General features: G+C 48.5%; 1 protein-coding gene across 3 annotated transcripts in view; it reads left to right on the forward strand.

Moving 5' to 3' along the window:
- The window catches only part of LOC130404684 (transcription factor E3-like), an 18,773-nt gene extending 7,497 nt beyond the window's left edge, over positions 1-11,276 (forward strand). Inside the window, exons 9-15 of one of the 3 annotated variants that reach the window (XR_008904252.1) lie at positions 325-472; positions 1,164-1,292; positions 5,899-6,080; positions 6,259-6,381; positions 6,890-7,029; positions 7,514-7,616; positions 9,757-11,276. Coding sequence is in view for 1 of the 3 variants with exons in the window: in XM_056609549.1 (XP_056465524.1) it covers positions 325-472; positions 1,164-1,502 (487 nt within the window). In the remaining 2 variants the exon portion in view is untranslated. Of the gene's footprint in view, positions 1-324; positions 473-1,163; positions 4,165-5,898; positions 6,081-6,258; positions 6,382-6,889; positions 7,030-7,513; positions 7,617-9,756 lie in introns of those variants that run through there. The other 2 variants (XR_008904253.1, XM_056609549.1) reach the window with 2 other exon arrangements.
- The last annotated feature ends 13,105 nt before the right edge of the window (positions 11,277-24,381 follow it).

Consider the following 24,381-nt stretch of genomic DNA (forward strand, 5'->3'; position numbering starts at 1 on the left):
CACACACACACACACACACACACACACACACACGGTGATGGTGTTATACTGGGCTATACTGTGAATGGTCTTTATGGTGTCATACTCTGGATGGTGTGGTTGATGCTGTGGATGGTATTGATGGTGTTATACTGGGCGGTGTTGATGGTGTTATACTGGGTGGTGTTGATGGTGCTATACTGTGAATGGTCTTGATGGTGTCATACTTTGGATGGTGTGGTTGGTGCTGTGGATGGTATTGATGGTGTTGTACTGGGCGTTGTTGATGGTGTTATACTGGGTGGTGTTGATGGTGTTATACTGGATGGTGTTGATGGTATTTAGGGAGCTGCGCTGGAACAAGGGGACCATCCTGAAGGCTTCAGTGGATTACATCCGCCGGCTGCAGAAGGAGCAGCAGAGGGCCCGAGACCTGGAGGTCCGACAGAGGACCCTGGAGAACAGCAACAGGGCCCTGGAGCTACGAGTCCAGGTAACACAACAGAAGATCCCTATGGCTCACCCAGGCCACACACCAGGTACACGCCCAGCGCACACACCTGGTACACACCCAGCTGACACACCTGGTACACACCCAGCTAACACACCTGGTACACACCCAGCTAACACACCTGGTTCATACCCAGCGCACACATACCAGGTAAACACCCATTGCACTCATCTGGTAAACACCAAGCTCAAACACCTGGTACACACCCAGCTCAAACACCTGGTACACACAAGCTCACACACCTGGTACACACCCAGCTAACAAACCTGGTACAAACCAAGCTCAATCCCTGGTACACATCCAGGTGTGTGTACCACACATCCAGGTGTGTGTACCACACAACTGATACACAACCAGCACACACACCTGGTACACTCACTGGTCACACACCTGGTACACCAAGGCATCACACCTGGTACACACCCAGGTCACACATCTGGTACACATCCATGTCACACACAGGGTACACCCAGGCCACACACCTGGTACACACAGGTAACACGGTTCACGCACCTGGTAGACACAGGTCACATACGTGGTACACACAGGTAGCACTTTTGGTACACACAGGTAACCCACCTGGTACACAGCCAGGAAGGCAACACAACTGGTACACACAGCTAACCCACCTGTACACACAGGTAACTCACCTGTTTCCTTGTTGGTTTTGCAGGAGCTGGAGCTCCGGGCAGGTAGCCTGTCATCTCTCTCCAGCTGCTCCAGCATCTCCTCCCTTCACCCCACCTTTGCCTCATCAGCTCCTGCTATGGCGGCCATGTTGAACCCGCCCCTGGTTTCCATGGTGAGCACGCCTCCTGACCAGGAGCCCTTGAGTTTTGCGGAGATGGAGGACCCCCGGGGAGCCCCGCCCGTGTTCTCCCTGGACCTGCTGGGTTTGGGAGTCCTGGAGGACCTCCTGATGGAGGAGGCTGGAGGGGCCGCCCCCCTTCCCCACGGAGCGTCCAGGGACCACGGGAGGAGGAGCCGATTCAGTATGGAACAGCAGGACTGAGGAGCCATGGTGCTCATCTACGTTACCAGGGTTCACCTGCAGTGCATTGACGAGGGGAAGCCATTGTAGCCTGGTTAAGGCTGTAACCAGGTTTCTTAAGGGCCGTTTGAGACCCGAGCCCGGTTAGGTAACCTGCCTCCACCTAGACGGAACCAGGGTCAGGGCAGCTAGGTAACCTCCATAACGTTATCCTTATCCAACGTTATTAATCACGCAAACACCGTAAATGTTATAACTTTAGTAATGAGTATGTTAATCCTGGTTTACTGAAGTGTAATGTCTAGTAATGAGTATGTTAATAATAGTTTAAAGTACTGTAATAGGCCTATGCTTACACTAGTTTAAAGTACTTTAATAGGCCAGTGATGAGTATGTTAATGATAGTTTAAAGGAGTTTAATAGGCCTAGTAATGAGTATGGTAATAATAGTTTAAAGTAGGCCTACTGTAAAAGGCCTAGTAATGAGTCCCTCAACGACCTATATGGAACATATGGCCTGTGTTAACTATATGAACTAGCTAAATGTGTAGTTAAAGGTCCCATGGCATGACAGTTTCACTTAATGAGGTTTTCTAACATGAATATGAGTCCCCTTAGCCTGCCTATGCGTAAGGAGTGAAACGAGCACTAGGTATCCTGCTCTGCCTTTGAAAAAAAAAAAGGTTGTGCCTCGGCAGCGGGGCTCCGGTGGGAGACAATCGTGGTTCTCCTCCATGTCACGGTTCAGTCAACTTCAGATTGATGTGGAAGTGGAAGAATCAGAGACGTCATGATGTCTAATTACAGACATCATGAATCTCAAACCGCAGTCGGATTCATAATAGATTCATAATATCGTCTGGAGGGGCACACAGCTTTTGTCCGTGACAATATATTGGCCTATTATATGATATTGTTATCTATGTACAATATGATATTATTTATAGAGCTCCAGGACTCCCGCCGGATCACCCGGAGTGTTATTGAATATTTAGCCCACAGCACACGGCAAAAAGCTGTGCGCGCCTCGCCATTGCGATACATCCACTGTAACACGAGCGCACGGTAGCCTACCGTGGCCGCAAGCACCATCCACCTTAACCCGCCTCTAAAAAACGGCACGTTTGTGGAAAGCTCTTTGTGGGACTGGCTCATAGTGGCTGTAATTCTGCAACAAGGCTGAATTAACACACTTCTCCAAGACAAGTTACTACGACACACTCTCACTCTTCTTCTTACTTGACTGTATCACTGAGTTGATTCAACCATTTCAAACTGTAGAACAGTTCAGCTATTCTAATTTGATCTAACTTTATTGTGTAGGCCTATGTATGTTTTATCACATTAGCTATTTCTTTAACTCTTAAACTTTTTTGGATTACAACCATTTGGAATTTTCCAAATGGTATGAATGTGTCCGTTAACTCCTCGTTTCACTTGATGCAAGCCATTCAACATTTATTTACGTCTTTAAATATGCAGCTTTATTAAACCATATTTTCAAACTCACTTTGCACTACAGCACTCAATGCATTTTCTAGTGGTCGTTATGGTCCTCAACATGCGCGCAGATTCATGCGCGCAGATGTTACTAGGGACGGGGGGGATATGACGCCCTCAGATTCATAGTGCCCCCCCCCCCCACACACACACACTGTCTAGATAAGGCGACAAACATAGCTGGAAAAATTGAGGATTAATGTTCCGTTAGTTAGACTAATATAGGCCTACATGCAGCGCGCATTGAGAGCCAGGCGTTTGTGTGCTACGACTAATGGTGCGTTCCCGTCGTGCATGAATGTCGGTATTTCCGAGCTCCAAGTAAGAATTTTAATCAGAACCCCCCCCCGTGAAGTCGGATCTCCAACTCGGAAAGTCAGATATTAATCTCACCAGCCAGACATAGAATTCATGTTATATTCTACTCATGTAAACAGTAGTTAGTTACATGTTTTGTTGTACGTTTGTGAGGCTGGGAAGCACTGGGAGCACTCAAATTTGGGGTTACGTTGTTTCGAGCTCCAAGTTCCGACTTTCAGTGTAAATTGAACACACCATAAGGCATCACTCTCACTCCCCAGGGTCCTAAAGAGGATGGCACTTGCGGCTGTACCTGTTGCGGTGATCATTGTCTACTATGACAGAGCGGGTGCTTCATGAAGAAACAAAATGAAGAAGCAAAAAACAATCAGAGCGTTTTTTCAAAAAACAAACATATTAAACGGCATTTGCTCCTACCTGAAATAGGCTCAATGTAAAATAAAAGTATTTTTAGGCCGTAGGTGAACAGCTTGAATGTTTTTTCATTTTTATGTATAATCTTATTTTAAAGGCACCCAGTGCAACTTTATGTAAACATTCAATGAAAAATAAACATTCAATTTCTAGTCTTTTTTAGACGTAGTAAGTTTCAATAACTCCATACCATTACATATCGACATTCAAGGAGCAAAGATGAGACGTCGCTGTGTGGTGAGAACTGATAGAAAATCGATAACAACAACAATGCCGCCATTTTCTTTATTTTTTGTAACCTACAATAAATAAAGCAGGCTTCCAGTCAATGGAAAAATGGCTTCTCCGCACCGGCGATTGTTGTTGTTTACGATTTTCTATCAGTTCTCACCACACAGCGACGTCTCATCTTTGCTCCTTGAATGTCGATATGTAATGGTATGGAGTTATTGAAACTTACTACGTGTAAAAAAGACTAGAAATTGAATGTTTATTTTTCATTGAATGTTTACATAAAGTTGCACTGGGTGCCTTTAACAAAAAAAATCCTAAATAAATTTTGAGTGTGCCTGGCTCTGGCCCATATATTAATACCTTGTCATTCTCTTTAGATAGCTACCTAGCGCTAGCATATTAATACCATTTCATTCTCTGTAGCTAGCAAGAGATTGTTGATGGTGGTGCCCATATCATCTGTTGAGGCTGAGCGCAGTTTCTGGGTTACGCAGATTGAAGACTTTGCAATCAATCATGATGCAAAAATAACTCAATGGCATTGCTGTGAGGCATATTCACCAAGAGAGGCTTGACAGACTGGACAGAAAAGAAATTGCCCAGAGAGTTAATAATAGTTTATAGTAGGCCTACTGTAATAGGCCTAGTAATGATTATGGCAATACTATAAGTACTGTAACAGGCCTCGTAATGAGCATGGTAATACTGGTTTAAAGTACTTTAATAGGCCAGTAATGAGTACTATGTTAATTATAGTTTTAAGGAGATTAATAGGCCTAGTATTGAGTATGGTAATAATAGTTTAAAGTACTGCAATAATGAGTATGTTAATAATAGTTTAAAGTACTTTAATAGGCCTAGTAATGATGGTAGCTTCATTATGACGTCACGGGAATGAAACCTGTGGAGAAAATACAAAATAAACACTAAGACACGCAGCTTGTGTGATAATGCTATTATTTGTCTAGAGGATTTGCATTTCCCTTAGGAGAGAACTGTTTTTAGTTGTGGTTATAACTCTCACTCTCCCCGTGCTGTTGGCTCGTTGCATTGCTAAGGCTGGACTAGACTATTCATTTTAAAAGAAATTACACGACAGGGAAGGGAGGTCAGAAGGCTAAGGTTAAGAGTCACGGTTGGCTACTGAAATTAGTTATAGATCTATCTATCTATCTATCTATCTATCTATCTATCTATCTATCTATCTATCTATCTATCTATCTATCTATCTATCTATCTATCTATCTATCTATCTATCTATCTATCTATCTATCTATCTATCTATCTATCTATCTATCTGATGAAGAGAAAGTTCTCTCGCGGACACGTCGGACAGCGAAATATTTGATTTAATCTTAAGGCATGATCATGGGAAAAGTACTGGCAGCAAAGTTACCAAGAATACATTCAACGAGACAATAGATGAACAAGATTCTTATAGTGAAACGTTTTCATTGATGGTAGGGAGTGGGAGTGACTTAAGGCCAAGTAAATTTTGAATACAATAGAATAGGTGGTAATTGGACATGTCTGCAGGTCTGTAAGACATGGCTGTAAACAAGTTTACACAACAATGAAGTCAGTCAATTGGCCTGTTCTCAATACCAGACTGAGTGGCTCCAGTGGGAACTCAAATCCGAATTACCTTAACCTCTCTCAGTTAAAAGAGAGGAAGGGATGTGTTTTAAGGTGCAGGGAGAATGTATACAGTTCATTCTAATGTGCATAATTATAATTATAATTACATAAACAAGGTTAATATAATTTGTATATGATTGTATATTTATAGTTATGATTGATATTTCCACGACACTATCTATCTATCTATTTACTACGTCTCTCTCTCTCTCTCTCTCTCTCTCTCTCTCTCTCTCTCTCTCTCTCTCTCTCTCTCTCTCTCTCTCTCTCTCTATATATATCTTTATATCTTTAATATATGCACACCCAGGAGACCAGGAGCAGTGCTGTGGGGTCGAACTTCGAGAGGGCCCACTCAAACCTCTCCTCCATTCTGGCGAACCATCAGACACGGCTGCAGCAAGAGAGGTAGTCCCTCGATGAACACAAGAGCGCCGCGGGGAAGAGTCCTCCAGGCGTTTGAGGGAGTTCCTGAGCCGGCAGGGAACACAGGTGGGCCCAACTTTCCTTGTCACTCACGGTCTGGTTCAGAGGCGGAGTGGCCATCTGGAAGATCGGGAAGTTTCCTGTATTAGAGTGAGCCTGCTCTCAATGGCCTTCCCTGAATAAATAAAGTTTCAATAAATAAACATTATGTCCAGAAGCCATAACAATGTCCATGTGTGGGCAGGTTAACTGCGACCCCAGCGCCTTCACGGTCCACGTGGACGTGAAGCTCTTCAGGCCGGAGGACCTGCTGGTCAAGGTCAGCGGGGACTTCGTGGAGGTCCAGGGGAAGCACGAAGAGAAGAAGGTGGGCACTTTGGACGCATGTTTTTTTTATCACTTACATAGGTATAGAAAACACTGCGAATACCTTGGTGGGCAATGAAGCCCCCCCCCAACCCTAACCCTAACCCTGTAGCAGTATAGATCATAATAATAAATAATACAATAAAATAAAGTAAGTATATTAAGAGAAACTAAGACATTAGTAACAAGTAAAGCCTAAAGTAATTTGTATGTTTGCTTGATGTTTCCACTACCCCCAAACCAACCCCACGCAAACTAAAACAAAAGAGACTTTAAATACATGTTTTTCTGTAATTGCACAGCATTTTTGCACTAGAATAAACCGTGGCTGGTACCACTATCACTTGATCACTTTACGCATCTGCAACTTATTTTTACATATCTGTATTTACTTAATCTGTATTGTTGTTGCTATGTAGCTGTTGAGGAACCAACCATTAAGAATGTTACTGTTGTGTACTTTAACAATTAGATGTAATTTAAGTGAGTCTGATGTTGTCCGTGTGTAGAAGGACGGATCCGGCACCATGACCCGACAGTTCAGTCGCCGCTACCGCATCCAAGGGGGAGTGGACACCATGGCGCTGGAGTCCGCTGTCTCCCCGGAGGGCATCCTCATCATCTTCGCTCCGATGCTCCGATGGTCATTGTAAATATAATGTATTCAGAACTAACAAATTTGTTTTGCCGAGACAATCCATGCAAGATATTGTTTCACAATATGGAGACAAAGAGAGATCGTTCAAAAGTTAATGTTTTAATTTATATTTGTCACAGCATCTTTATAAATATGTGATACAAATGCACTCTTTATGTATAATATTAAAAAACAAAAGTATTGCAAGTGCTTCTTGGTTCAAGTTCCTTCCCCCTCTGGTGTGAATTCCTCCAACAAGGAGTCCACTTGACTGAAAGAGAAGCAGAAAAACGTCATATATTCAGCATGCAAATCAACACGTTACATTCCTCAAATTACATTTCCCCACGCACAACACCTGGTTCATTCCTGGACCAGGTGTCCTCCAGAATGAGACGATAGCAGATGATAAACTACACCAGTATGTCCATTTATAGGCTCTGCCTCGGTTAAATCACCTAATTTGGTCCTTCACTCGTGTCCTCTGCTTGCATAGAACCTGCAGTAAACTACCGTTTCCGATCTCCTCTCCGTCGGAATCTAAACAAGAGAAGCACGATAAATAATAACGATCGGAAACGATTCCTTTTCCATTTGAGGTAAGTACAGCCAGGACTCCCATTCAGCTTACATGCACAAATGATACATTAAATCATGTATTGTATTCAAATCCAACAATGTGGAATGTGTGTGCGTAGTGCGGCACTTACGGAGGCCCGGAGCGTGGCAACAAAGTGGCAAAATGCTTCTAGAATCCGGTCCCCTTTTCTGGAATGTCTGAGAGTATCTGCATCCAAAATATCCTCCTCAGTCAGCGCTAAGGGCTAAAGGTTAGAGCTACCCCCCGCTGGCTTCTCACCCTCGGCGTCGCGGAGCAGCCGTTAAAGGACCTCCTTGTCCGCTGCCAATTAAGAGCGTTAGCCATTTAGAGATCATGGAGAGTAACCCCAGTTAGAATTACACCACATAGAATTACACCCGGTAGAACTACATCAGGTAGAATTACACCCGGTAGAATTACACCAGATAGAACTACATCAGGTAGAATTACACCACGTAGAACTACACCAAGTAGAATTACATTACACACGTTTACTTACTAAAGTGCAGTTTAATAAACATAGTCAGTGCTAACCAATCACATTCACTGTGAATAAGGTCAATAGTACCGTAACTGTCGTAAGGCCAGGTGGACGGAAGACGGCGGGGCACATTGAGCAGAACAGACCCCCTGGTGGAGCCCTTGGCTCTTCCTCTGCTGTGTGTCTTTGGGGGACAACCTTTGAGGCGCGGATGCTGCCATCCTGTCCGGGCGGGGCCGGGAGCAGCCCCCGGTCTGAGGGCCCGTTCCGTCTCCAGCAGGTGGCCTGCGGGACAAAGAACAGAACAGTCAGCGAGGGCTTCGTCCCACGGCTCACGTGGTTCTATGAGATACAGCGTGGGCACGGCATCGCACCTGGCGCACCTCTTCTGCTTTCTGTGGGCCGTCTTCTGCTTCTGAGAGGGCTCTGTGTCAGAGCTCCACTCTTCCTTTGTCGACTCCGAGGTGCTGGGTGGGGGACACGACTCTGGTTCCCTGCCGCCCTCCGCCGGGGAAGGGTTAGTCACGGTTCTAACGATTGGTTTGAGATTGTTTTGGGGTGATGTTGGTCGGGGGCCGGCCTAGCGCTTTTGTGTTGTTGGAAAAGACGATCGCACCGGACCCAGGGATCCATCCCAGAGAAGAGGCTCCCTCGCTGGCTGGTGACTGGAGGCCGTTTGGCTGGATGCAGGACGGGGGGTGGATGTCGAGGGGGGGCCCGCGGCTGAGGGACACGGTCCGTGCGTTTCTTTACTCCCGAGTTGTGGACTGGGAAGGATAGATGGCACTGTTCTTTGAGACGATTCAGGTCCCTGGTCCTGATGCTGCTGTTCAAGACAATGTTAGTGGAAGCTGAATGAGAAGCTGTGAATGACAGTACATGTGTCCAAATATGTGTGAGTTTATACCATATGTTCCATGGAGCCACTGATTGAGGGCTGGTGGAGACTAGAGATCTGTCCAGCTGGAGGTGGCTGGTGCTGGTGGAGACTATTCCCTGTATATAGGTTACGCAAATGACTAATCGCGAAACCATCAGGATTCAGGATTCAGGATTCAGGATTCAGGATCCCCCGGTCAACATATCTGCCCAAGGGGCTAGTATGGGAAAATCCCAGTATGAAAAATGGCCCCATTCCGCCCCTGGTCTGGTTATTCTATTTTACCAGATCAAGACAATACAGTATTCATAAGTATCACACAAAGGGGGCACTATGAGTGAAGCAAACATCCATCGACTCGAAACAATTAGTCATTCCATACAGAGTAAAATTATTTCTTTGGACATCAATGCAGTGGGGTAGGTTTTGTTTGAACATTTGAACATGCATTTGCATTTGAACATGCATTAAGCATGGGGTCCCCCAGGACATCTAAAGTCAAACATCAAATTTTCTGAATTGTGGTGTTCATTTTCCAAATCAATTTATGGGTGAATTGTATTATTGGTGTAAGGGAAAAACAAAACGTTAGGCTAGGGGTGACCATTCACAATACTGTGGATTATGTATGCCTCTCATTATATTAAGCCTCTCAAGCGTTCCTTGGCTTTCACAGATATATTCTCCCATAGAACAAGCAATTATGAATGTAATATATCATAAAAAAGTAAATCTATGTAGATGCTCAAAGCGTTGTGTTCTGTGCCATCACCACAGCTGGACGTTCAACACCCAGAGACCAGGATGAGTCATAGGGAGGCGTCCAACGAGGCGTGCTCAAGGATCTTCTCCATACTGGCACACCAGCGGACAGATATACATCAAAAGATGGAGAGGCTGTATAAACAACTGCAGCACCTGACAGAGGCCTTCAGGCACTTGAAGTAGTGTTTGAGCCAGCAGGAAACACCGGTGGGCCCGACTCTCCCTGTCACTCACTGTCTGGTTATACTATTTCCAACCAGGTATCACACGATTTCATGCTCATAGTCATGAAAATTATTATATTGAATCGTGTACCAGAGCACGATTGGATGACTTTTTTTCATGCTACACAGAACGAAATGTAGACCAATGCATTTTGAATCAGAGCATTTCTCAGACTATTTTCATTCTGGAAGGTTATTTTAACCCTTACATTTAAATTTGATGATGTTCTTTGACTTCAGAAGGGGGGGATGTGCAGATAGTACAGTGCACCCTCTAGTTATGTATAGGCCTACGTCAAAACCACAAATGCAACTAAGGGTAAATGCTGTGTATTATGGATACTCCCATATTTTTCAGACCTCCTCAAAAAGTGAAACTGACCACGTCGCTTCAAACCAGTCTCATACAGATATGTAGAATAACTATGTTATTCCACAGCAGAAAACGTAGTCGTTTTGCAAGAACGGCTCTAAAAATGTGTGACGTTTTTTATCGTTGCTACCGTGGTTGCTATGTATGGACGCTGCTATCGCTGTAAGCAAACATGGTGGGCAATCATTTGACAATCAGTGGAGTGTTTCAGCATTAAAATGCATATTGAACAGTTAGAAATGTATTTTATTTTCATAATCTTTATTCAGTGACTGTATAGGATGTTTAGTTTGTCAATTGAACTGCTCGTGCCGTTTCTCATACTTATTGGGGGTTTTGAGGGACTTTAATAAATGACCAAAATTACATATTTTACACACATGATGTTTTCCAAACATATGAAGCAATGGGCTAAATTTTTTATCCAAATCCACCTGCCCCCAAGTTATCGTATGTATCCATATGCGCTTGTTTATTACGCCCCACCTCTAGTTGGCCCTACTGGGGCTAACAGCAAACCACCATTGACCCCAAATATGAAAGAACACATTTTAAAAGTACCGAACCAGTGGGATTTATTTACATACATGACATTAAGGCATCCAACAAAGTCCAAATCATAAAGATAAGAAAAATCCCAGAGAGGCAGCACGACCAGCCAGCAGTCCCATGACCAAAATCCTCCCAATGGGAACGGGAATCTGTGGCTTTTACCTCAAGTCTTGACGAGCGGTCCAGGTCCTCCTAATCAACTCCACTGACGCAGCACACCTGAGCATGGACGGAGACAAGCAAACAGAACGGGACTCACACTACTGGGAACACAACCTCACAGGAAACACATACAGCCGTAACACTGACCTATGGCAATTATTTCATCTTCTGCAACATGCCCACATACGTATATCCTGTATTAACTACATTAATATGTTCTATGAACACAATATTCAGATCAACCCCCAAACATATTGATTCTCGGTTCCTTTGATAGGAGAGGGATGCTGTGATGAGGACCATTAATTAACTAAATGTAAGCACAGTTGACGTTGCAAACAAGTTTATGAGTTCCGTGTTAAGTGCAGTTTACACAAACCTAGATGAGGTGGTATCACCTTAATAGTGCTCTTCACTCATTTACTAATTTAAAGGGACACTGTCTAGGAATTACTCCCATCAGCATGAATCATACCCTCTCTCATATGAGGGGGTCATTGCCTCGGCGGCACTCAGGGAGGCGCTGTTCTGCCTGGCGCAACTTAGTATATGCATCTATTTCCTAGCCAGCGGAAACGAGTTATCGGGGGACGCATCCTTGGTCCAACTGGAGGAAAAGATTGGTCCAACTGGAGGAAAAGAACGTGAAGATGACATATGAAGAGGAGAAGAAATAAATAGGGAAGAGAGATCAAAGAGCCCTCAAGCAGCAAGAAATTGTAAGGAAAGAGCAGATGAAGCTCCTCAAGGTAAAACAGGAGCAGTAGAAAAAGAGGTGGAAGTCATTAGCGAAAACTGCCACCGAAAGGCTGGAAGAGAAGAGGAGACGAAAGGAAGAGCTGAAGCAAAGCTTTAGTTTGCAGCAAAACAACAGGAGAAATTGGACAAACAGTGGTCTAGAATGTTGGCCAGCGATGGAAAGGGAAGAATGGAATTGGGGAAGAAGTTGAAAAAAGAAATGGCCAATCAGCATAAAAAGATGGTGGTCAGGAGAAATAGGGAGGAATTCTTTATGTGGGAGGAGAAAAAGGAAAAGAGGGAAGCAGAGAAGCTATTGGATAAGGAGTGTAACGAACAAAAAAGGAAGGAGAGGAAAGAAGAAAGGGAAAGGAAAAAGGCCCTCAGAAATGGATGGTTCCCTAGGGTCTCTATTCAATTCCGGTAGCCTCTAGGGCGCAAACCTCTCCTCAAAGGAGCTCCTCTCCTCACCGAAGCTCCTCCTCTCACTGTGGCTCCTCTCCTCACTGTGGCTCCTCTCCTCACTGTGGCTCCTCTCCTCACTGTGGCCCCTCCTCCTCCTCACTCAGGCTCCTCACCTCACTGTGGCCCCTCCTCCTCCTCACTCAGGCTCCTCACCTCACTGTGGCCTCTCGACTCACTGTGGCCCCTCCTCCTCACTGAGGTTCCTCACCTAACTAAGGCCCCTCCTCCTGTGGCACCTTGACTCACTCTGGCCCCTCCTCCACGCTATGGCCCTTCCTCCTCACTGTGAACCCTCCTCCTCATTGAGGGTCCTCCTCCTCACTGTTTCCCCTCACCTCACTGTGGCTTCATCTCCTCACCTCACTGTGGCCCCTCCACCTCACTGTGGCCCCTCCTCCGCACTGTGGCCCCTCCTCCTCACTGAGGCTCCTCACCTCACTAAGGCCCTTCCTCCTCACTGTGGCTCCTGCTCCTCACTGTGGCTCCTCCTCCTCCTCACTGTGGCCCCTCCTCTGCACTGTGGCCCCTCCTCCTCACCTCACTAAGGCCCTTCCTCCTAACTGTGGCTACTCCACCTCACTAAGGTTCCTCACCTCACAGTGGCCCCTCGACTGCCTGTGGCCCTTCCTCTTCACTGTGGCCCCTCCTTATCACTGTGGCCCTCACCTAACTGAGGCTCATCACTTCACTAAAGGTACGGCCACACTGAACGCGATACGCTCGTAGGATTACGTGCGTAACGCGCCGCTTGATCATTTTGTGTCTCAAAAATGGTTCAACGTGCATAACGCGCCTCACGCGCCTACGCAGCTAGATGAGCCTGCCCAAAACTTATTTTCCCCAGATACTTTTCTTTTGCTCCACAAACATGGCTGAGATCACCACCATCGCTGCACTGTATTTGTTGTGGGAGTTCGAGGAGAGTAGGAAACCCAAACGCCGTCGTGTTTGGGTGCATGACATCCTCCGTAGGCGCTCACAGCCGGGTGAGTTTCACCACCTCCTCCAGGAACTCCGCCTGGATGACGGCCGGTTCCAGCAGTATTTTTCGGTTGATTGGGGCCATGTTCAGACCTGCTAGCCCGGATTGGTGCCAGGATCTCCCGTCAGGACACCAACTAAAGGCGCTCCATATCAGCTGCGGAGCGCCTGTCCTCCGTCTCCCAGTGACGTCGGGCCAAGCTCAACGCTGATTGGCTAACATGCCTAACGCTCTGCTTTAGCGCGTGTAACGCATCTACACGCTTAAACCAATTGTTCCCTATGCAAAAATGGCGATTTTCTACAACTCTAACGCACGTAATGCGTTCAGTGTGGCCGTACCGTAAGGCCCCTCCTCCACACTGTGGCCCGCCCTCCTCACTATGGCTCCTCCTCCTCACTGAGGCTCCTCATGTCACTGTGGCTCCTCATCTCACTGTGGCCCCTCCTCCTCACTGTGGCTCTTCCCCCTCACTGTTGCTCCCCCTCACTGTGGCTCCTCCTCACTGTGGCCCCTCGACTCACTGTGGCCCCTCGACTAACTATGGCCACTCCTCCTCACTGAGGCTCCTCCTCCTTACTGTGGCTCCCCCTCAACTCACTGTGTCTCCTCCTCCTCACTGAGGCTTCTCACCTCACTGTGGCCCCTCGAATCACTGAGGCCCCTCCTCATCACTGAGGCCAGAGGCGGAGTGGCCATCGGGAAGATCTGGAGTTATCCCGGTGGGCCGGTCCATTTATGTGGGCTGCGGCAGTATTTGGGGCCGCGGGCACCCCCTGGCGGCCCATGTAACGTAGGTCACGCGAACGAGCAATCGCAAAATGCACGAGAGATCCCGTTAGGGCCTCAATGAAACTCCCCTCTTCACTGAGGCCCCTCTCTTCACTGAGGCCCCTCTCTTCACTGAGGCCCCTCTCTTCACTGTGGCTGCCCCTCTTCACTTAGGCCCCTCTTCACTTAGGCCCCTCTTCACTGAGGCCCCTCTTCACTGTGGCCCCTCTCTTCACTGTGGCACCATTCTTCACCACTCTCTGTTTACCCTAAATAAATACATTTTATATTCAAAGCGAATGTCTTTAAATTTTTATTTATATAGAATATTAAAGCAACACAGTCTGATGATTGATAAGTATAGTGCAGTGTCTGTAATCTGATTGGATGTAAATGTATCAATGTTGTGTTGAGTAAAATTATGACCAGTTAAAATTAGCATGCAATTAGAGTTCAAGTTGAGTTAAAGATGAGATCAACATGGGGGACTATCAGGTTCAAAACAATGACGAATGAAGAATAAAGATCAACAGAGGATAAAGGAAAAAAGATGATAACATAATATTGGACTAGAATCAAAATGGACAGATATATTGGCGGCATAACAAGCAAAACCATTTAGGTAACGAGGGAGAGTGAATAATAAGGCAGTGAAGCAACACGAGACATTTCTCAGGCGCTTATGCCTCTTTTTCACCGACAGTACCAGCTCAACACGCCACGACTTGGTTTGGTTCCAGGCACATCGTGTTTCCATCTAGAATAAAGCACCTCTTCAACGTGGGTGAGTCGTCATGACAAGCATGCACGAAACTGCAGTGACATACTTATTCACGCAACACATAAACAGACAGGGCTCCACTTAGGAGCTTCTCCAACTCTCTCAGGGTCCACGGCGTGTTCCTGCGCGCTGATCCTGCCGTGTCCAATAATCAAACACTATTGTTGACTGAACGCTGATGCTAGTATTTAAAGATGCCGGGTGTCGGGTGTCAGGCTCAGACGTCGCTGTTACGATCTGACCTACCGAGCTCGCTATTAACCTGGGTAGACAGTCCGTAACCTAAGTCTGTCCCTACGTGGTGTGCTGAACTTGAGTATTGTTCCTAATCTTTCCCTGGGTGAGTGCAATCTAACCTATTTAGGCCCCGTTCACACAAAGCCGATTTCATGGCGAAACCGCAAAGGTCTTGTACGGTTCGGCCTTCCGTCCATACGAAGCCGGCGAATCCGCTGACCGAAACCGCAAACTTCTGAAACACCCTCGGAGGTGGTTTCAAATCTACCCGGTTTCGTTTTGGATTCGTGTGTACGCCTGAAACCGACTGAAACCGCAAACCATGACGTCATCGCCCCACCCCTCGACCTCCTAGCCAATGGCTCTTAAGCCCGCGGAGTCTCAGAAATCACATGCGAGCATGCGCATAAGGGCAGCCTTTATGCGCATGCTCGCCTCTTCTTCTTATTTCATTTCTTCTGGATTTCTGTACCAGAAGCAGCGCCCCTTATGGGCCTGGAATGTGTACTACAGCGTTTCTACAGATCTACCCGGTTTCGCTTGGCTTCGTCTTTGCGGAGATACTTCGAAACCGGATAGATCGAAACCGTAACGGTTTCGCCCGTTTCGGCTTCGTGTGAACGGGGCCTTAGGGGGTTAGGTGCGAGGTACCACAGGTCCATACCATAGCCACCGGTTTCAGGAGCCACCGTAGGGGAACAGCTGCCGCACCGGCACCTAACTGCAGGCGACCTGATCCAGACACGCTTTGATCGAGTCTTTTCGTTCACTGTGTATATATATATATACATACATATATATATATATACTGTGTATATATATATATATATATATATATATTGTGGTGGTTATCATAATTCACCCACGGAACTATGGGTGGGGGGGGTGTTTATTCCCGGACCCGTTTAGCGGACGGAACGACCGTCCAGTTTAGTCCGGTTTTGACTTTACGAATGAACGTCTTTTTGTATTGTGTTCATTAAAACTTTGTGCTGGATACTCCGCCTCCGACTCCCGTCTCTCGGCACTACACTGGTGACCCCGACGAAGGTCTCGCTGAAGCTTCAGAGACCAAGACGAACATGGCGAATAATGCTTTTATTAAGTTGCCGGAGTTCTGGGAGTTTTCACCGACGGCGTGGTTCGCGCAGACAGAGGCGCAGTTCGCGATCCGTGACGTCACGGACAACACCACACGCTACTACCACGCCGTGTCGGCGCTGGGGAGATCCACTGCGACCCGGGCGGCGAATTTCATAGCGAATCCCCCGGACCACGGCAAGTACAGGGACCTCAAAGCCTTCCTATTGAAGACTTTTGGGCTGTCACAGTCAGAGCGGGCCCAACGCTTGTTGGCTATTCGGGGCCTCGGGGACAGCAAACCCTCTGAACATATGGAGATGATGCTCAACCTGCTGGGTGCTGAAGAACCTAACTTCCTCTTCATGGAGCTGTTCCTCCAACACATGCCACCCCAGGTCCGGACGGCGCTCGCGGGCACGAGGATTACTGAGCCACGCGCGTTGGCGGAGGAAGCCGACCGTTTTTTTCCTGGCTGCTCAGAGTTTCGCACCCGAAGTGCTAGCCCCAACACGCAGTGCCTACCCACCGGACAGGGACAGGCTGACCAACAGAGCCCCAGTAGCCGCCGATGGCAGTGCCAGCAATGGTATGTGCTATTTCCACGCACGTTTCGGCGCTAAGGCAAATAGGTGCCGGTCCCCGTGCAACTTCAAGCCGACGGGAAACGCCAAGGCTTGCGCTCTTTAGTGGCCGTGAGTGCAGGCACGTCAACCCGGCTATTGTTCATCAGGGACGCCCTCTCCGGCCGCGAGTTTCTTTGCGACACCGGGGCTCAGAGGAGCGTCCTGCAGGCTACGGTGGAGGACACGGCCCCTGGCGTCCACAGTCCACAGTTGAGGTCCGCTAACGACACACCCATCCGCACGTATGGTACAAAGACCGCGGACCTGTGCTTTGGAGGCCAGCGATTCAGGTGGGATTTTGTCACGGCCGACATCTCCTTTCCCCTCCTCGGCGCGGATTTCCTTTGTGCGCACAATCTGCTTGTGGACGTGAAAAACAACCGCCTGGTGGACGCACGGACGTTCTCATCGTTTGAATGTGCCCGCGGTCGGGCGGCTTACGGCGGGCTCTCCAGCTCCCTCTCAGAGGGGGACGAATATCAACGCCTGCTCAGGGAGTTCCCCGGTATAACCCGACCTACCTTTTCCGCGGTCACGGCGAAACATGGTGTAGAGCAGGGGTTTTCAAAGTGTGAGAGAGTGAGCCCCCCCTCAGAGAAAAATATTCAGCTGAGCCCCCCCTACAAAAAAATGTTTGTTCTAAATAGGTTTGTGTTTTGGAAGCTATCTTAATTAGTTTACACATTTTAAACATCTCTGATCATGATTTTAAAACATTTGAAACATATTTCTGAAACATTACAACATCTTTGTGCGTTTTTAAACACATTTCTTAACACAATTTAAGAACTTTATCTAAGCATGTTTTAGCTTAACCTTTTTTAAATACATTTGAACATCTTAATTTGTGTAAACTGCCAGTTTACACAGATTCATTCAGGGTCCCCGACTATGAATTTTCTGAGTCTAATCAGATCTGCCTTTTCAGTCCAGAGATTCGACTATTCGGCGGGGTTTGTTTACCGGCGTTGCTATGGTGACCTAAATTATTATAAGCAACTGAAAACGATGCCGGTTTGAAACTAAAATGTGATTCTGAAAAAAGTATAAATGCTATCAAAATTCCGTTTCGATAGTATTGAAGATACAAGTGTGTAGATTTGTTTAATGGTTTGAACGATGGTAAACGGTGGAAAAATGAATGAGTTACGATGTCTAGAAGTAGGTGTATCAGAATGGGCTGACGTCTTCAATGAAAACAGCTGAAAACGAAGCGGTATGAAACTAAAACTGTGATTCTGAAGACATTTTAAATGATATCGAAATTCTGTTTAGATATTATTGAAGATACAAGTGTGTAGATTTGTTAAATGGTTTGCACGAAGATAAACGGTTGAAAATGTATTTAGTTATGTTACTTTTACAGTTGAAGTACGGGTTTCAGGGGTCTTTTCGTTGTTGTTTTTTTCTCACGTCGCGCCCCCCCTGAAGAACTCTGGCGCCCCCCAGGGGGGGCGCGCCCCACAGTTTGAAAACCACTGGTGTAGAGCATCATATAGACACCAAGGGTCCACCCGTCTACGCTAGGGCCCGACGACTCAACCCCGACAGGCTGAAAGTCGCTAAGTCGGAGTTCGCCAACATGGAGCGCCTGGGCATCATCCGCCGCTCGGACAGCCCCTGGGCCTCACCACTCCACATCGTTCCCAAGCCAGACGGCGGGTGGCGACCTTGTGGGGATTACCGCCGCCTGAACGACGCTACCACGCCCGACCGCTACCCAATCCCGCACATCCAGGACTTCTCAGCACACCTGGCGGGCAAGCGGGTCTTCTCGAAGGTGGACCTGGTGCGCGGTTACCACCAGGTGCCGGTGCATCCCTCGGACATCGCCAAGACAGCGGTGGTGACGCCGTTCGGGTTGTTCGAGTTCCTGCGTATGCCGTTCGGGCTCAGGAACGCGGCTCATACCTTTCAGCGGTTAATGGACTCGGCGCTCAGGGAGATGCCCTTCGTTTTCGTGTATTTGGACGACATCCTGGTCGCCAGCTCCTCCGAAAAGGAGCACCAGGGTCACCTACGCGACCTCTTCATGAGGCTCGACCAGCACGGGCTGATCGTCAACCCGGCGAAGTGCCTGTTCGGGTTGTCCTCCATCCACTTCCTGGGGCATCTCATCAAGAAAGAGGGGGCCGCCCCTCTTCCGTCGAAGGTGGAGGCAATTTCTGCTTTCCCCCGCCCACACACGGCTCGGGCGCTCCGGGAGTTCCTAGGGATGGTGACGTTTTACCACCGGTTCATCCGCCAGGCGGCTCACGTCATGCGCCCACTGTACGGGGCTCTCAAGGACAAGTCCCCTAACCAGGCTGTCGACTGGACGGCGGAGAGGGAGAAGGCGTTCGAGGCCACGAAGGCCGCCTTGGGCGAAGCCGCCATGTTGGCCCATCCATCGCATGATGCCCCCATCGCCATCACCACCGACGCGTCTGACTACGCCGTCGGCGCGGTGCACGAGCAATGGGTCGATGGTGCATGGAAGCCGCTCGCCTTTTTCAGTCGCCAGTTGACCCCCAGGGAGCGCAAATACAGCGCGTTCGACAGGGAACTCCTTGGACTTTGGCTGGTGATCCGCCATTTCCGATTCCTCCTGGAAGGGCGGGAGTTTGCGGCTTTCGTGGATCACAAGCCTCTGACGTTCTGCATGTCCAAGATGGCGGAGCTGTGGTCGGCCCGCCAGCAGCGTCAGCTGGCGTACATCTCCGAGTACACCACGGACATCCGACACATTGCTGGCAAGTCTAACGTGGTCGCAGACTGCCTCTCGAGAACGGTCATCGGGGCTGTCCAACTGGGCCTGGATTACGTCCGCATGAGCGTGGACCAGGCCTCCGACCATGGGGTCCAGGCCCTGAGGGATTCGGACACGGGATTGCGCCTGGAGGAGGTCGCGGTTGACGGCTCGGACGTGAGGCTATGGTGCGACGTCTCCACAGGCCAGCCTCGACCGCTGGTCCCGTTGTCCTGGCGCCGGCCCGTTTTTGAGGCGTTGCATGGCCTTTCCCACCCCGGCAGGAAGCCGTCTGTGAAATTGGTTTCCCAGAGGTTTGTATGGCAGGGACTGAGAAAGGACGTTAGTGCTTGGGTCAGCTCTTGCGTTGACTGTCAACGATCCAAAGTGCACCGCCATATTAAGGCCCCCCTTGGAGAGTTTACTGTTCCCGAAAGGAGGTTCGACCACGTCAACGTCGACCTGGTGGGACCGCTTCCCTCCTCTCACGGGTTCACCTACCTCTTCACCATGGTCGACAGGACGACCCGCTGGCCTGAAGCTGTTCCCCTCTCCTCGACGTCGGCTTCTGACGTGGCACGCGCGTTCATCGGCACTTGGGTCGCGCGCTTTGGGACTCCTTCAGACCTCTCCTCGGACCGGGGCTCGCAGTTCACCTCGGAACTCTGGAACGCGGTGGCTGAGGGGTTGGGGGTCAAGCTGCACCGCACTACCGCCTATCATCCCCAGGCGAACGGCTTGTGCGAACGTTTCCACCGTTCCATGAAGGCAGCCCTACGGGCCAGCTTGAAGGACGGCGACTGGGTGGATAGGCTGCCATGGGTGATGCTCGGCCTCAGGTGCGCCCCTAAGGAGGACCTGCAGTCCTCTTCGGCGGAGCTGGTCTACGGGCAGGCCCTACGAGTGCCAGGCGATTTTATTCCCGACGCCTCGGTCCCCTGGTCGGCGGCCAAACAACGTTCCTCCCTGCTGGAAACCGCTTAGGTTTTCGCGCCTGTTCCCACGTCGCAACACGGCACTCCCACTTTCCGCATGCCCCCCGATCTGCGCACGGTGGACTATGTTTTCATTCGCCACGACGCCCACCGTGGTCCCCTACGCCCTCCCTACGATGGCCCGTTCAGGGTTTTGAGCCATGGAGACAAGTGCCTGGTGGTGGACGTCGGGGGTAGGCCTGAGACCGTTTCCTGGGATAGGGTTAAGCCGGCTAACGTGGACATTTCCAGACCGGTGGAGGTGGCGCAACCCCCACGCCGGGGACGTCCGCCTGCGCCGCGCCCCGCGCTGGCCGTTGAGACTCCAGCGACCTTGTTGACCCCCGGGACCTCCGGGGTGGCGGACGGCGCCGACGTGCCTGCTGCTTCCTCTTCCTCGGCCCCTGTCATCCGCTCGAGACGAGGTCGGGTCGTCGCCCCTTTCCGTCACGAGGACTTTGACTATGGGTGAATTCTGGGGGGGCTTGTGTGGTGGTTATCATAATTCACCCACGGAACTATGGGTGGGGGGGGTGTTTATTCCCGGACCCGTTTAGCGGACGGAACGACCGTCCAGTTTAGTCCGGTTTTGACTTTACGAATGAACGTCTTTTTGTATTGTGTTCATTAAAACTTTGTGCTGGATACTCCGCCTCCGACTCCCGTCTCTCGGCACTACAATATATACGGTGAACGAAAAGACTCGATCAAAGCGTGTCTGGATCAGGTCAATAGCGAGCTCGGTAGGTCAGATCGTAACAGCGACGTCCGAGCCTGACACCCGACACCCGGCATCTTTAAATACTAGCATCAGCGTTCAGTCAACAATAGTGTTTGATTATTGGACATGGCAGGATCAGCGCGCAGGAACACCCGACACCCGGCATCTTTAAATACTAGCATCTGCGTTCAGTCAACAATAGTGTTTGATTATTGGACACGGCTGGATCATATATATATATATATATTTATATCCCAAAAGTGTTCTCTCATTGAAGTCGCCGAGCAATGTGTGTCCATCGGGTTACTCTCTTTCACCCCGAATCTAATTTCCAGACCCTCCACTCAGTCTCACAACCCTGAGTCTCTTGCCCACATAGCTGTTGCTACTTACCTGTGATGAGCACCTCAACACCGCCCCCTCTTTGTGATGTCAGTACTGACCCTAACACTAAGCACATGCTACCCTACCATAACAGTCGCGCACATCATGACTCGTCCACTTTTAAAACAGGCAAGTATCAAGAGGGGAGATTGTTAAGTTCAATTGCCTCTATTATATTATTTACGGTAGCAGGTAATCGACTTGTTCGGACTTCCTTGAAACATGAACCTACCGGTAAGGCACAGACTTGGAAAACAGTCTTTTTGAATAAACTCCAGGTACGCTAACTAAGTTGTTGATGCTTCGTTTTATGTGTAGGGACTAGGGATGGGCACGAGTAGTAAATTCCAAACTCGAGTGATCGAAGGAATTCCTCGAGGATCAATCGAGTACTCGTTTAATCAAATCTATTTTTAGAATGCAACGCATCTGCAGCAGGAATAGGCCTAATGATGAACGGCAATATTACCAACCAAACATGTAATGCTTATTGTCCATCAAAACAGTCAGAGCTATCAGAGTATTCATTATTTATTTTTGCAAACGTTCAAAACACATTTTCCTTACAAAAATAAACATGCGTCTCACAATTTAAATCACGTCGAACCAAGGCCAGTAACGGTTTAAAAAAAACAAAAACGAAACAAGTAGCCTAACCATTGCAAATGATTTAAAGCTGCAAATAAAACGGCAGCAAATGGACTATGAAAATACTCTACACTATACAGATGCGTCTTGCAGCGGTGAAAATAGCCGACACACTTGGTTGCTGCGGGTCTGCTTTCCCGAACTCACCGTTGTGTTTCAGAAGCATATGTTGCCGCATAGTACTTACTCTGGTAGCTCGATTTCGCTTGGCATATTTTACATTTCACCTTATGATCTCCTATTTCTTTAAAGTATTTACATTCTCGCTGCGCTTTGCTTTAACCGCCATCTCTTAACTTTTTTAATTCTGGCGTGCCTGCACACGGCACGGCACGCGGCACACAGAAATTTGATACATTTCATTTGCTTTGCGCCCATGGCATGCGTTAGTGGCGCCGCACAGAAAATTTATCATTTGCTTCAGAAAACTTTGTGTGTATATGCAATATCGAGTTTGCCTGTCCACCAACTGAGTTCATTTGTAACGAGGAGTACTCGAGTAATCGATTCCTCACGCCCATCCCTAGTAGGGACCCTAATCCTGCTGCTGCAGAGGTTTGGTGCTATTTTGAGCAATATTAGTGGTTAGAATTGCAGATTTGGAAGCGTTCGCGATGCTCCTAAACAATAACATGGAAGCCAAACATTGCGCTGGGCAAACTCTATAGTACTACTCGATTGTCAATGAAAAAGGCATCTTTTCGGGCTGATTACTGAGGGATAACAATATTGCATTTATAAAAGTTCCTTGCAGCGCCGTCCGGCAGCCTGAGCTGTGCGCCCGCAACCTCTCTATCACTCAACAGACGCAACACTCGCAGAACTGTCAACGTCGCAACCAAGTCGATTTTGTCTAGAGGGCAGTAACTGAGCGGCCCCTCCCGAAGTGGTACTGCCTAGGTGGGCCTTGAACTGTGACTGGTCAGAAAGACCTAACAGCTAATGACGACATTGAACTCTCGTGCAGGCTCGAACAGAGTGACACACAAACACACGCACACACTTTTAAGGAGTTTTTCTCCCGCTCCGTATCCCTGCTTGCCCCAACAAGTTTGTGCGGCGTGCTTGTTGTTTTGTTTCCAGTGTAGCTAGATCCGGTATGTTCTAGTTTTTCTAACGTCTACAAAGGGTAACTCAAAACTATATCTGATACCCCATAGCAATATCCATAGGAGCCTTAATCATTAAGTGTAGGCTGTGGTAACCCGGCTCAAGGAACAAGAGTCTCTGCTGCTCAAACTGCCAACAAGGCACGTTTATTAATTCAAAGAACGGAAAAAAGGGGAATCACCCGTCAATGCAAACTATACAAATAAAGAGTCTGGGCTCCGTGAGCCACTGGGGACGCTGTGGTCGTGTCTCACGCTGTCCCGGTATCCAGGAGAGGAGGTCCTTCCGTGGTCTCCTGTAGTCTTCTCTAGACCGGGTCCTGGGGCAAAGGTCCGTGCGGGTAGGGAATCTCGCTCCGCTCTCTGCTCCTGCATGGGTCACATACCTCCTGTGCTTTAGACTACATCTCAGCTTCTCTTTTATAGCCCTCACCTGGGTCTGATTGGCCTGGTACACAGGTGTCTCCCGTTGGCGTTGAGCGGGACCTTGCCAAAGCGACCCTTGGCGCCCTCTGGGGGAAAAGGGTGGTAGACAGCTCGTATTACCTGCCCTCTGGGGTTCCAGGCCCGCCGTGTCGGGGCCGGGTTGCCACAAGGCCTATAGTAGTTATTTATTAATAATTTTATTTACTTATCTCAGTTCTCTCTGGGTTAATAACTGACTTGGACACTTCCAGGCCAAACCAACTGGAAACTGCTTTTTGGTTATGAAGGATATGAAGCATTGTCTGTGTACAGAGGCGGAGTGGCCATCGGGAAGATCGCGAGTTTTCCCGGTGGGCCGGTCCATTTATGTGGGCCACGGCAGTAATTTGGGCCGCGGGCACCCCCTAGCAGCCACTGTACTGTAGGTCACATGAACGAGCAATCGCGAAATGTATTGCTCGTGCATTTCCCCCAAACATCTCAGCGCAAGACCAGTACAGTAATCGCTGACAAAAGGGGACATTTCATAGTGGTTGGTGGAAACCGGGACATTTTAGCAACCCAACTTCTTTGGCCATAACGTCCCACGCTTTGCCTTTTATTCCTGTCCCTGTGAATGAACATGTCCTTCAATATACTGTGGCGCCGACCAGGAA

The sequence above is a fragment of the Gadus chalcogrammus genome, chromosome 15, assembly GCF_026213295.1.
Source record: "Gadus chalcogrammus isolate NIFS_2021 chromosome 15, NIFS_Gcha_1.0, whole genome shotgun sequence".
In the NCBI taxonomy this organism is placed as follows: domain Eukaryota; kingdom Metazoa; phylum Chordata; class Actinopteri; order Gadiformes; family Gadidae; genus Gadus; species Gadus chalcogrammus.